The following is a 13,951-nucleotide window of genomic DNA, read 5'->3' as shown; positions in this document are numbered from 1 at the left end:
GGTTGGAAACAAAAATCTCCAATTTGGACACCAGACCATTTCTACAGGTCTAATGTCCATTGTGCATGTTTCTAGGCCCAAGCAAGTCTCTTCTTATTATTGGTGTCCTTTAGTAGTGGTTTCTTTGCAGCAATTCGACCATGAAGGCCTGATTCACACAATCTCCTCTGAACAGTTGATGCTGAGATGTGTCTGTTACTTGAACTCTATGAAGCATTTATTTGGGCTGCAATTTCTGAGGCTGGTAACTCTAATGAACTTATCGTCTGCAGCAGAGGTAACTCTACTCTGGGTCTTCCTTTCCTGTGGCGGTCCTCTTGATAGCCAGTTTCATCATAGCGCTTGATGGTTTTTGGAACTGCATTTGAAGAAACGTTCAAAGTTCTTGAAATGTTGCGTATTGACTGACCTTCATGTCTTAAAGTAATGATGGACTGTCGTTTCTCTTTGCTTATTTGAGCTGTTCTTGCCATAATATTGTCACACCCTGGTTCTGGGACTCATTATGTTGAGCCAGGGTGTGTTCATTTCTATGTGTGTATTTCTATGTTGGTGTTCATTCTAGTTTGTTGTATTTCTATGTTTGCCTGAGTGACTCCCAATCAGAGGCAACGAGTGTCAGCTGTTGGCTGGTTGTCTCTGATTGGGAGCCATATTTAAACTGTATGTTTTCCCTTTGTGGTTGTGGGTTTTTGTTCCGTGTTCGGTCATTGATACCGTGGACGTCACGAGTCGTGTTTTGTTTTGTATTTTGACGCTTTAACTAATTAAAGTCATGTTTGTTCATCACGCTGCGCCTTGGTCTACTCCTTACCTCGACCTTGACAAATATGGACTTGGTCTTTTACCAAATAGGGCTATCTAATGTATACCCCCCCAACTTGTCAAAACACAACTGATTGGCTCAAACACATTAAGGACAGAAATTCCACAAATTAACTTTTAACAAGGCACACCTGTTAATTGAAATGCATTCCAGGTGACTACCTCATGAAGCTGGTTGAGAGAATGCCAAGAGTGTATGAAGCTGTCATCAAGGCAAAGGGTGGCTATTTTAAGAATCTAAAATCTAAAATATATTTTGGCAGTAGAATGGCCTTACTGAAAAACTCAGTGAATTTCAACGTGGCACCGTCATAGGATGCCACCTTACCAACAAGCCAGTTCGTCAAATTTCTGCCCTGCTAGAGCTGCCCCAGTCAACTGTAAGTGCTGTTATTATGAAGTAGAAACATCTAGGAGCAGCAATGGCTCAGCCGCAAAGTGGTAGGCCACACAAGCTCACAGACGGGACCAATGAATACTGAAGTGCGTAGCGCGTAAAAAATCGTCTGTCTTCAGTTGCAACACTCACTACCGAGTTCCAAACTGCCTCTGGAAGCAACGTCAGCACAAGAACTGTTCGCCGGGAGCTTAATGAAATGGGTTTCCATGTGGTGTAAAGTGGTGTAAAGTTCGGCGCCATTGGACTCTGGGGCAGTGGAAACGCGTTCTCTGGAGTGATGAATCACAAATCTGGGTTTGGCGGATGCCAGGAGAACACTACATGCCCCAGTGCATCGTGCCAACTGTAAAGTTTGGTAAAAGAGGAATAATGGTCTGGGGCTGTTTTGCATGGTTCAGGCTAGGCCCCTTAGTTCCAGTGGAGGGAAATCTTAACGCTACAGCATACAATGACATTCTAGTCGATTCTGTGCTTCCAACTTTGTGGCAACAGTTTGGGGAAGGCTCGCAAAAGACCAGTCTCAACGTCAACAGTGAAGAGGTGACTCCGGGATGCTGACCTTCTAGGCAGAGTTGCAAAGAAAAAGCAATATCTCAGACTTTTATTTTTATTGGCCAATCTGAGATATGGCTTTTTCTTTGCAACTTTGCCTAGAAGGTCAGCATCCCGGAGTCGCCTCTTCACTGTTGACGTTGAGACTGGTGTTTTGCGGTTACTATTTAATGAAGCTGCCAGTTGAGGACCTGTGAGGCGCCTGTAACTCAAACTAGACACTCTAATGTATTTGTCCTCTTGCTCAGTTGTGCACCGGGGCCTACCACTCCTCTTTCTATTCTGGTTAGAGTCAGTTTGCACCGTTCTGTGAAGGGAGTAGTACACAGCGTTGTACGTGATCTTCAGTTTCTTGGCAATTTTTAGCATGGAACAGCCTTCATTTCTCCGAACAAGAATAGATTGACAAGTTTCAGAAGAAAGTTATTTGTTTCTAGCCATTTTGAGCCTGTAATTGAACCCAGAATTGCTGATGCTCCAGATACTCAACTAGTCTCAAGAAGGCCAGTGTTATTGCTTCTCTAATCAGCACAACAGTTTTCAGCTGTGCTAACATAATTGCAAAAGGGTTTTCTAATGATCAATTAGCCTTTTAAAATGATAAATTTGGATTAGCAAACACAACGTGCCATTGGAACACAGGACTGATGGTTGCTGATAATGGGCCTCTGTACGCCTATGTAGATATTCCATTAAAAATCAGCCGTTTCCAGCTACAATAGCCATTTACAACATTAACAATGTCTACACTGTATTATCAATTATATGTTATTTTAATGTACAAAAAATTGGCTTTTCTTTCGTAAACAAGGACATTTCTAAGTGACCCCAAACTTTTGAACGGTAGTGTATATTATATACACTGCTCAAAAAAATAAAGGGAACACTAAAATAACACATCCTAGATCTGAATGAATGAAATCATCTTATTAAATACTTTTTTCTTTATATAGTTGAATGTGCTGACAACAAAATCACACAAAAAATTATCAATGGAAATCAAATTTATCAACCCATGGAGGTCTGGATTTGGAGTCATACTCAAAATTAAAGTGGAAAACCACACTACAGGCTGATCCAACTTTGATGTAATGTCCTTAAAACAAGTCAAAATGAGGCTCAGTAGTGTGTGTGGCCTTCACGTGCCTGTATGACCTCCCTACAACGCCTGGGCATGCTCCTGATGAGATGGCGGATGGTCTCCTGAGGGATCTCCTCCCAGACCTGGACTAAAGCATCCGCCAACTCCTGGACAGTCTGTGGTGCAACGTGGCGTTGGTGGATGGAGCGAGACATGATGTCCCAGATGTGCTCAATTGGATTCAGGTCTGGGGAACGGGCGGGCCAGTCCATAGCATCAATGCCTTCCTTTTGCAGGAACTGCTGACACACTCCAGCCACATGAGGTCTAGCATTGTCTTGCATTAGGAGGAACCCAGGGCCAACCGCACCCAGCATATGGTCTCACAAGGGGTCTGAGGATCTCATCTCGGTACCTAATGGCAGTCAGGCTACCTCTGGCGAGCACATGGAGGGCTGTGCGGCCCCCCAAAGAAATGCCACCCCACACCATGACTGACCCACCGCCAAACCGGTCATGCTGGAGGATGTTGCAGGCAGCAGAACGTTCTCCACGGCGTCTCCAGACTCTGTCACGTCTGTCACATGTGCTCAGTGTGAACCTGCTTTCATCTGTGAAGAGCACAGGGCGCCAGTGGCGAATTTGCCAATCTTGGTGTTCTCTGGCAAATGCCAAACGTCCTGCACGGTGTTGGGCTGTAAGCACAACCTCCACCTGTGGACGTCGGGCCCTCATACCACCCTCATGGAGTCTGTTTCTGACCGTTTGAGCAGACACATCCACATTTCTGGCCTGCTGGAGGTCATTTTGCAGGGCTCTGGCAGTGCTCCTCCTGCTCCTCCTTGCACAAAGGCGGAGGTAGCGGTCCTGCTGCTGGGTTGTTGCCCTCCTACGGCCTCCTCCACGTCTCCTGATGTACTGGCCTGTCTTCTGGTAGTGCCTCCATGCTCTGGACACTACGCTGACAGACACAGCAAACCTTCTTGCCACAGCTCGCATTGATGTGCCATCCTGGATGAACTGCACTACCTGAGCCACTTGTGTGGGTTGTAGACTCCGTCTCATGCTACCACTAGAGTGAAAGCACCGCCAGCATTCAAAAGTGACCAAAACATCAGCCAGGAAGCATAGGAACTGAGAAGTGGTCTATGGTCACCACCTGCAGAACCACTCCTTTATTGGGGGTGTCTTGCTAATTGCCTATAATTTCCACCTGTTGTCTATTCCATTTGCACAACAGCATTTGAAATGTATTGTCAATCAGTGTCGCTTCCTAAGTGGACAGTTTGATTTCACAGAAGTGTGATTGACTTGGAGTTACATTGTGTTGTGTAAGTGTTCCCTTTATTTTTTTTAGCAGTATATATATATATATATATATATATATATATATATATATATATATATATATATATAGATAGATAGATATAGATATATGTGTGTGTGTGTGTGTGTTGCCCTCTGCCCTCTCTCTGTGTGCTGTGCTGTTTGTGTCTCATTGACTAATAGCGAACAGGCTGCATGCTGGCTTCACATGGAGTCACTGCAGCAGAACACAGTGAAATACAAAATTATGGCATTACACCAGCATAGGGAAACAGGCTAGCACAGAAAGATCATCACACAAAGATAACCATCTACTTCTTTCACCTCAAACGATCTCCTACTGCAAGACCATTTATGTGATAAGGTAAAAAATTGTTTTGAATAAAACATTTTCTCTTCAGTTGTAACACCTAACAATAAGGTGCTTCATCTTTCAATGGCTCCTCTCTAGACCAAACTTCTGAGAAGCAATTCTTCTCCTAAGAAAGAATGTGGCTTGTAGTGATATTGAACCTCTCCATAAGAGACACAGGTTAGGTGACCGACTTGACATTGATTGGTGACAGACGAGTCACTCTAAATGAAGGAAGGTTCCAGGTGACCGTCTCCTTTCCCCCATCTCACTCTGACCACCTTCAGTCTGTCCTGCTCCCTCCTCTCATTCCAATGTCCCTCTCTTTCCTCCTTCCCCTTTCTCATTCATTCTATTTCATTAATCCAGTTTCCCTTTAGCTCTGAGCGCAGTCCATCAATCTTACCCCAAGTTGAGACACAAGAGCCAGAGAAAGAAATAAGGGGGAAGGAGGAGAAGGGGGAGAGAGGACAAGAAGGGGTAGAGGGTAGAATGGAGAAAAAAAAAGCAATTTCCGGAAAGCTCAATTTGAAATTACAATGATGTGGGCTTCCTGTGGGTGGAAACAGAGATGGAGAAAAGAGCCCATGTAGGAGACCATGAATGACCAGGCTGTTTTTAGATCTTCAATGCTCCTTCAAGTGAGACTAACCTATAAAAAGACAATGAAAAAGCACAACTCAATGGCAGCTGAATGAAATCACATATGGCTGTAGGAGTCTATAGTATTTAATCTGTGAACAGATGTGTGTGTGTGTTGCCCTCTGCCCTCTCTCTGTGTGCTGTGCTGTTTGTGTCTCATGTGTTTCAGTCCCTCATCTAAGCCATTTACCTCCATATACCGCTTAATCCCAGTTCTCTTTATTTTCTGTCATTTTACAACTTTAAACACACACACACACACGTACACAAACAATCAGCAGATCCAAAGGCCGTGGCCTACCTCCAGTTGCCCCCTCAACTTCTTGACGTGGGCGGAGTCCTGTGATAGCTCCTCCCTCTGGGAGGCGTCAACCAGGATGTTGACGATAGTCTCGGCCTCCTGCAGCCACTAAAGGAAGGCCTCCAGATCGCTGAGGGACATCTGCAGAACCTTCAGGCCACTGTCCAGCTGGGCCTGGTGGTCATTAGCCCTGTCAATCAATCAACATCAATATGACAATCAATACACTGACTAGTTGATAGATGTAATGACAAATGATCAAGCATTGGTTTGGTTGGAGGTCCATTGATGAATTAGCTAGCCGAGTCAAGAATTAAAGTAGTTCAGGACATTATAAAGGTGAGACTTGACAAGTGTGTGTGTGTATACGTGCGTGTGTGTCTGTGTATGTGTGTCCACCTATTGTTGATGCCGTTCCAGGCTATGTTGTGTTTCTCTGTGACATCTTTGATCCTCCTTGTCTCGTCTCCAGAATACTCTCGCAGGAGCTGATTGGACAGCTCATTAAAGGTTGTCACGGTACCCTGACCTCTTCCCAGGTCCTGCAAGAACACCTGGCGAAAAAACAAACATCAAATAATGACAACAACTTACTCCTCACAGACTAAACAGTTGCACCATATGGCTTTGTAAATATTTCCCTTACATTTACATTACATTTTAGTCATTTAGCAGACGCTCTTATCCAGAGCGACTTACAGTTAGTGAATACATATTTTTTTTAATACTGGCCCCCCGTGGGAATCGAACCCACAACCCTGGCATTGCAAACGCCATGCTCTATCAACTGAGCTACATCCCTGCCGGCCATTCCCTCCCCTACCCTGGACGACGCTGGGCCAATTGTGCGCCGCCCATGAGTCTCCCGGTCGCGGCCGGCTGCGACAGAGCCTGGATTCGAACCAGGATCTAGTGGCACAGTTAGCACTGCGATGCAGTGCCTTAGACCACTGCGCCACTCAGGAGAAAAGATATAGATATCTTTCATATCCTTCTCACATCCCTTTAATCTCACTGCAATTATTGTGGTTCCCTCAGGATCTCACTTTTTTATTTATTTAAGGTATGATAACCTATTTAATTAAATCAGAACAGGTATCAGTACCTGTTCTAGGGCATTGGAACTACAGTACAGTACCACAGTGAATTAGACACAGATGCCCTCTAGTGTTTGACATTGGCATTGCATTGGGCCACATATGAAAATAAAGTACACGACAATCCCAATAGGAGACCGCTCATATGCTTACCATTATTTACCTGCAAGGCATGATTGATCAGCATTCATCAACACTATCAGTAATAGTTGTGACTAACCAACAGTGAGCCCTCTCATCTGCATATAGTCCTTGTCATAATCAGCACGACACACTGTGATACTAAAACGCATGATGAATGGTACACATGTGTGTTAGATGCAAACACTTAAAAACATACTTGCCATACGCTGCCTCGAGTCACAGATCTAAGATCAGATTACAGTTCCCAATCCTAACCTTAACCATGAACATAATTACAAATATATTACCCTTTATCATTGATTTGGGGCTACTCCACCCATCTGGCTAATGGGGCAGTGTCAGTAGTCCAAAGGTCAAAGGGGAAGGGTCACTGTACCTTGTTGTCAATGAGCTGTTTGGTCAGGGGTTCCCTGGAGAGCTGCAGAAGGTTGTGCAGGCGCCCCTCATTCTGACAAATCAGAGCCTTCAGCTCCTGTCTCTGCTCCTCCCACTGATCGCTGTGGCCAATCATGTTATCCAGCTGCTGGAGCCGCGCCTCCACGCCTTGCTGCGTGTTGTCCCATTGGCTATGCACTTTCTCCACTGCAGAGAGAGAAAGGAAAAAAGTAGGTGTGGATGGTCAGTTTGAATCCAGGGTTGGGTGGGTGAGGTGCAGGCGTGTTGGGGTAAGGCTAAACTGCACTTGGACAATAATCTTTCTACAGAAAACTGAAGCTATAGATGTGATTTTGTGTATCCAAATGCATTTCTCAGAGTATATTCATGCTTTTCTCTCTAGGTATGATACAGTATATTATGTTCATGCTTTACTGGCTCTGTGAGCATACATACATTTCTCAGTGATGGAGGTGCGTATGTCCAAGTTGGAGGTCTTGTTCTTGATGTTCTGGGCCAGAGTGAAGATATCCCCCAGCTGGGGGTGACGCAGCACCAGGTCACTCTTCGTCACCTGAGCAGAATAACCAACCAATCCGTCAGTCAATTGGATTTATAAAAGCCCTTTTTACATGAACATATTACAGAAACCACAAACATGGGTGCATTAAATATTACTAACACGTTTCACAGGTACAGTATATGCTAGTATACCTTCACACACAGAGACTCAACGATAAGTTACATGTCACAGGTACCCACAAAAATGATGGCTGACTAAAGCCATCACCCGGTACACTCCACCAGTCCCCATTCATTCCCACACGCACGTACATGCAAGCGCCCCATGCTGGTGCGTATCTCATCTGTGTCTCCTACAGTGACGATGTTGGACTTAAGCATCTGGGTGATGAGCAGCAGCCATTCAGCCAGCTCCATGGCCATGTTGTTCAGGTCTGTGGGGACCACCAGCTCTGGGCTGTGGGGGGTCTGGTAGTGGGGGTCCTCACTCATCAGACTGGCCATCTGTACTGCCGATGGGACCACCGAAACTGTGGATGGAGAGGGGGGAGGAGGGAAGTGGAGAGAGGCCAATTCAATTCAATATTTATTTTAATTCTGTTTTGGGGGCATTGCTAGATTACAATACTGTTGTTAAAAACAGATAGGAAAGGATCATTCGAAAATAGGATGGTTATACAGTAGTAACTAGTAATGAATCATTTTGGTTAAGGTACCTGAGAGTTGTTGTTGCTGGGCGACATGGTGCGTCCATGGAGAAGACACAGGACGTTGCAATGGAGACAACATAGGTAGTTGTTGAGATTCCTTCAACCTGCTGTCCAGAGCCTTCCAGTCTGGAAGAGAGAGAGGGGCATACAGATCAATATAAAACTAGAAATCAAAGCTGTATTAATGAACAGAATGAGTCAATTGGAAATTAGCTGCTATGAATAATGGATAGGTATTGGATAGATTGCACTCTACAGTAACTAGTAACTAGTGCTAGCTGCTCCACATCCTACTGATAATTATGATGGTGATGATGATGTGAGTGGTGTAAACATAAATATACTATATAATACTAATAATATTGTTCTATTTAATTCTGTGGGTGTCAATGCCTGGCTTTCAAACAGCTCTTCCCCTCAGGGGAAAGCCTGGTACTCTTTAGTATTCCAAACGATACCAATTAGAAGACTCTCTCTCTCTCTTTCTCTCTCCTTCTCTCTGCAGGAATATAATGAACGATAGAGCATGAAAAGTGCTGGATAATTAAGGAGAGAAGGCATATTGTTCATGTTCAAAAACATACATTTCTCACACCAAAACCCCCCATCCGCATCAGTCGCTAATGTAAACATATTGGTCTGATTTGTCTGATCGTATTCAGATGATGGAAATACTTATCATAAATAAAACATGTTGTGCTGATGCAGTTGATCCTACATTTTGCATACTATCTCTGCATAATGTCAGGGTCATCATTAAAGTGGGTGAGTTAGTAGCATACACACTCGTGCACACACACGTTCTAACATTAACTCTCTCTGTAGTGTCATTCCCTCTCTACAGCTGAGGGAGCCTCTGTCGTCTGTTAACCCAGCGCTCCTTATTCTCTCTCTCTCTCTCTCTCTCTCTCTCTCTCTCTCTCTCTCTCTCTCTCTCTCTCTCTCTCTCTCTCTCTCTCTCTCTCTCTCTCTCTCTCTCTTTCTCTACCCTCTCTCCTGCCTCTCTCTCTCTCTCTCTCTCTCTCTCTCTCTCTCTCTCTCTCTCTCTCTCTCTCTCTCTCTCACACACAAACACACACTCGCTGACCTCCTGGTGTGTCCTGGCTGTGTCCTGGTGCAGTTGTCCATCAGGTCCTTTTCCCTTAGTGAGGACCTCTTCCGGGTCGGTCATCCACTGACTTAGGTCGTTTAGGTCACAGTGGAACTGTCTCCACTCCTCTGCCGCACAGTCAAAACTCCTACAGATAGGGGACAGCAGATCTCGTATTAGTTAAGTTTACCAAGACCAAACCCTAACCTTAACCATTAGGGTGGAAACTAGCAGATCTGGAATCAGTTAACTCTGACCAAGCCCTGATATAGCTGTAGCCTTCGTTAGTATGGTGTCTATTGTGAATACTACGAAGGTTCCATTGAGTTGTAATGCCCTCATTATGGATTGAATGAGTATCTCAACCGAAATGTTTATGAATTACAGACCCTCAGACTTTTTTTGCTGACACCCTTTTAGCACAATAACTTTTTAAATCCATGTTATGAACTGCGGTCGTTTGATGTTTTACAAGATGAGTGCATGAGAGATCAACATCGTTCTCTGAACACCCATACCAAGTCAGCTCATTCAAATATATAAATATTGAGTGTAAGTTTATTAAGTAATGCTTTGAAGTAATTTTTGATTAAAGCAGCCTAATTTTGCAATTCAAATCCAAAATGTAAACCCAATTGAATTCATTTTCATATAGTCAAATCAAAAAATCTAATCAAATCAAATTGTATTGGTCACATGCGCCGAATACAACAGGTGCAGACATTACAGTGAAATGCTTACTTACAGCCCTTAACCAACAGTGCATTTATTTTAAACAAAAAAAGTAAAAATAAAACAACAACAAAAAAAGTGTTGAGAAAAAAAAAGAGCAGAAGTAAAATAAAGTGACAGTAGGGAGGCTATATATACAGGGGGGTACCGTTGCAGAGTCAATGTGCGGGGGCACCGGCTAGTTGAGGTAGTTGAGGTAATATGTACATGTGGGTAGAGTTAAAGTGACTATGCATAAATACTTAACAGAGTAGCAGCAGCGTAAAAAGGATGGGGTGGGGGGGCAGTGCAAATAGTCCGGGTAGCCATGATTAGCTGTTCAGGAGTCTTATGGCTTGGGGGTAGAAGCTGTTGAGAAGTCTTTTGGACCTAGACTTGGCACTCCGGTACCGCTTGCCGTGCGGTAGCAGAGAGAACAGTCTATGACTAGGGTGGCTGGAGTCTTTGACAATTTTGAGGGCCTTCCTCTGACACCGCCTGGTATAGAGGTCCTGGATGGCAGGAAGCTTTGCCCCAGTGATGTACTGGGCCGTACGCACTACCCTCTGTAGTGCCTTGCGGTCGGAGGCCAAGCAGTTGCCATACCAGGCGGTGATGCAACCAGTCAGGATGCTCTCGATGGTGCAGCTGTATAATTTTTTGAGGATCTGAGGACCCATGCCAAATCTTTTTAGTCTCCTGAGGGGGAATAGGCTTTGTCGTGCCCTCTTCACGACTGTCTTGGTGTGTTTGGACCGTGATAGTTCGTTGGTGATGTGGACACCAAGGAACTTGAAGCTCTCAACCTGTTCCACTACAGCCCCGTCGATGAGAATGGGGGCGTGCTCAGTCCTCTTTTTTTTCCTGTAGTCCACAATCATCTCCTTTGTCTTGGTCACGTTGAGGGAGAGGTTGTTGTCCTGGCACCACACGGCCAGATCTCTGACCTCCTCCCTATAGGCTGTCTCATCGTTGTCGGTGATCAGGCCTACCACTGTTGTGTCGTCGGCAAACTTAATGATGGTGTTGGAGTCGTGCCTGGCCATGCAGTCATGGGTGAACAGAGAGTACAGGAGGGGACTGAGCACGCACCCCTGAGGGGCCCCCGTGTTGAGGATCAGTGTGGCAGATGTGTTGTTACCTACCCTTACCACCTGGGGGCGGCCCGTCAGGAAGTCCAGGATCCAGTTGCAGAGGGAGGTGTTTAGTCCCAGGATCCTTAGCTTAGAGGGCACTATGGTGTTGAATGCTGAGCTGAAGTCAATGAATAGCATTCTCATGTAGGTGTTCCTCTTGTCCAGGTGGGAAAGGGCAGTGTGGAGTGCAATAGAGATTGCATCATCTGTGGATCTGTTGGGGCGGTATGCAAATTGGAGTGGGTCTAGGGTTTCTGGGATAATGCTGTTGATGTGAGCCATGACCAGCCTTTCAAAGCACTTCATGGCTACAGACGTCAGTGCTATGGGTCGGTAGTCATTTAGGCAGGTTATCTTAGAGTCCTTGGGCACGGGGACTATGGTGGTCTGCTTGAAACATGTTGGTATTACAGACTCAGTCAGGGACATGTTGAAAATGTCAGTGAAGACACTTGCCAGTTGGTCAGCACATGCTCGGAGTACACGTCCTAGTAATCCGTCTGGCCCTGCGGCCTTGTGAATGTTGACCTGCTTAAAAGTCTTACTCACATCGGCTACGGAGAGCGTGATCACATAGTCATCCGGAACAGCTGGTGCTCTCATGCATGCTTCAGTGTTGCTTGCCTCGAAGTGAGCATAGAAGTGGTTTAGCTCGTCTGGTAGGCTTGTGTCACTGGGCAGCTCGCGGCTGTGCTTCCCTTTGTAGTCTGTAATAGTTTTCAAGCCCTGCCACATCCGACGACCGTCAGAGCCAGTGTAGTACGATTTAATCTTAGACCTGTATTGACTCTTTGCCTGTTTGATGGTTCGTCGGAGGTCATAGCGGGATTTCTTATAAGCGTCCGGGTTAGAGTCCCGTTCCTTGAAAGCGGCAGCTCTACCCTTTAGCGGCAGCTCTATCCTTACAGTCTGCTTTCAATTCTGAGAAAGTATTCAGATCAACAGATAACACCCGATCACTCTTTGATTACAGTTTTTTTTTTTTTTTACTAATTAATTATTCCTTCTGAGGGTGTTGGGTGGATTTTGGAATCGGGCCGGAATCAGAATGAGATTTTCCCAAGATATACCCTAGTTCCTCCACTCGAAAAATCCTTATTTTTCTGATAAGGATAAAGGAAAAGTAAGAATGTCACCCCATTCCTGACCTCCATTAAGCAGTAGTGAATGTGTTGGGTGCCAGGGAATGACTGATAACACTGTAGAAAATTCCAATGAACCTCACAATACACTGCCACATAAAGACAACTACCACCATATCTCTTAAATAAGAACAGGTCAGGATCTTTTATGAGTTTTGAGCATGAATTAGCTACTCCCAATTGAACATTCTTAATGGTATATATTGATTGATTAGATGGTAAAGTTGTCTTGGTTGATTGCAGTTTTTGTTCTTCATTCAAAACTAAGTTGGACTATATCACTCAATGTCTGACGTAGAGTATAGTGTGTACTATATGTGGTGTGCATCTGTGTGTGTGTGTTCCCAGTCAACTTGGCCTGTGTTGATCAGTCTGTCTGTTTGTGTGTGTGTCTGTGTATGTGTCTGTGTGTGTGTGTGTTTTTGTGCTCCCAGTCAACTTGGCCTGTGGTGATCAGTCTGTGTGTGTGCATGTGTGTGTGCTGAGGCCTTGGTATACAGTGCATACACTGGCATATCTCTCCCATTTCATTCTTCCTTACGCTCTTTCATGGTCATTGTGTATTAAGATCTTGGCAGGTACTAAGTAACTTAATGTTGACCGTCCGTCACTCACCCATTGCGGTGGTTGTACATGCGGTTGAGGCGGTCCCACTCTGCGTTGAGCTGGATGAGGGTGTCTCCGATCTGTGTCACCTCGCTTTGCGATGCCTCCAGGATGGCATCAGGCTGGCGCTCATGGATCAACGTCACCTGCTCCCCGATATGCTCCAGACTCACCTTTATACTCGGGGAGAGAGGGAGGGAGGGAGGAGAGAGAGGGAGGAGAGGAGAGAGAGGAGAGGAGAGAGAGGGAGGAGTGGAGAGAGGGGAAGGAGGGAAGTAAGTAAAAGAGTGAGAGGTCTCCATTCAGACCTAGAGGACAATACAGTTATTCCCTTCCCCCTCTTTCACCCTCAGTGTGTCCTCCTGGCTGGAGAAGTCTTCGTAGAGACTACTGCTGAGCTCGGAAGTGTTGAGCAGCAGTTCGTTGTCGGCCATGGCCAGCAGAACTTTGTTGATATCCAGAAGGTAGTGAGAGAGGGCGCACTCTCCTCCGACTCCATCTGCTGGCAAGAGACGGTATTATGTTAGAAACAATGAATGCATGTGTATGGGTGTGTGTGAATCTTTAACATTTTACCGTTACATTTAGCAGACACTCTTAGGTAGGTAACACAACCATATGTTGTACACAGCCCATCTGAAATTAGCCCACCCAACTACCTCATCCCCATATTGTTATTTATTTTGCTCATTTGCACCCCAGTATCTCTATTTGCACATCATCTCTTGCACATCTATCATTCCAGTGTTAATATTAATTGTAATTATTTTGCACTATTGCCTATTTATTGCCTTACCTCCATAACTTGCTACATTTGCACACACTGTATATATATATATATATATATATATATATATATTTTTTTTCTGTTGTATTTTTGACTTTATGTTTTGTTTTACCCCATTTGTAACTCTGTGTTGTTGTTTTTATCGCAATGCT

At 44.9% G+C, this 13,951-nt stretch overlaps 1 protein-coding gene across 1 annotated transcript; it reads right to left on the bottom strand.

Moving 5' to 3' along the window:
• Positions 1-4,578: 4,578 nt before the first annotated feature.
• LOC121552411 (utrophin-like) lies at positions 4,579-13,252 on the bottom strand. Its single transcript, XM_041865331.2, has 9 exons — positions 13,022-13,252; positions 9,415-9,565; positions 8,334-8,453; positions 7,930-8,147; positions 7,552-7,669; positions 7,097-7,302; positions 5,879-6,033; positions 5,480-5,669; positions 4,579-5,188 (listed from the first exon to the last, which is right to left on the bottom strand). The coding sequence occupies exons 3-8, from the start codon at positions 8,404-8,406 to the stop codon at positions 5,588-5,590; spliced, it is 852 nt and encodes a 283-aa protein (XP_041721265.1). The 5' UTR covers positions 8,407-8,453; positions 9,415-9,565; positions 13,022-13,252; the 3' UTR covers positions 4,579-5,188; positions 5,480-5,587.
• Between the last annotated feature and the right edge of the window lie 699 nt (positions 13,253-13,951).

The sequence above is a fragment of the Coregonus clupeaformis genome, chromosome 36 (assembly GCF_020615455.1).
Source record: "Coregonus clupeaformis isolate EN_2021a chromosome 36, ASM2061545v1, whole genome shotgun sequence".
In the NCBI taxonomy this organism is placed as follows: domain Eukaryota; kingdom Metazoa; phylum Chordata; class Actinopteri; order Salmoniformes; family Salmonidae; genus Coregonus; species Coregonus clupeaformis.
Note: the sequence above shows the minus strand (reverse complement) of the source record. Positions and strands in the feature narration are given on the sequence as shown.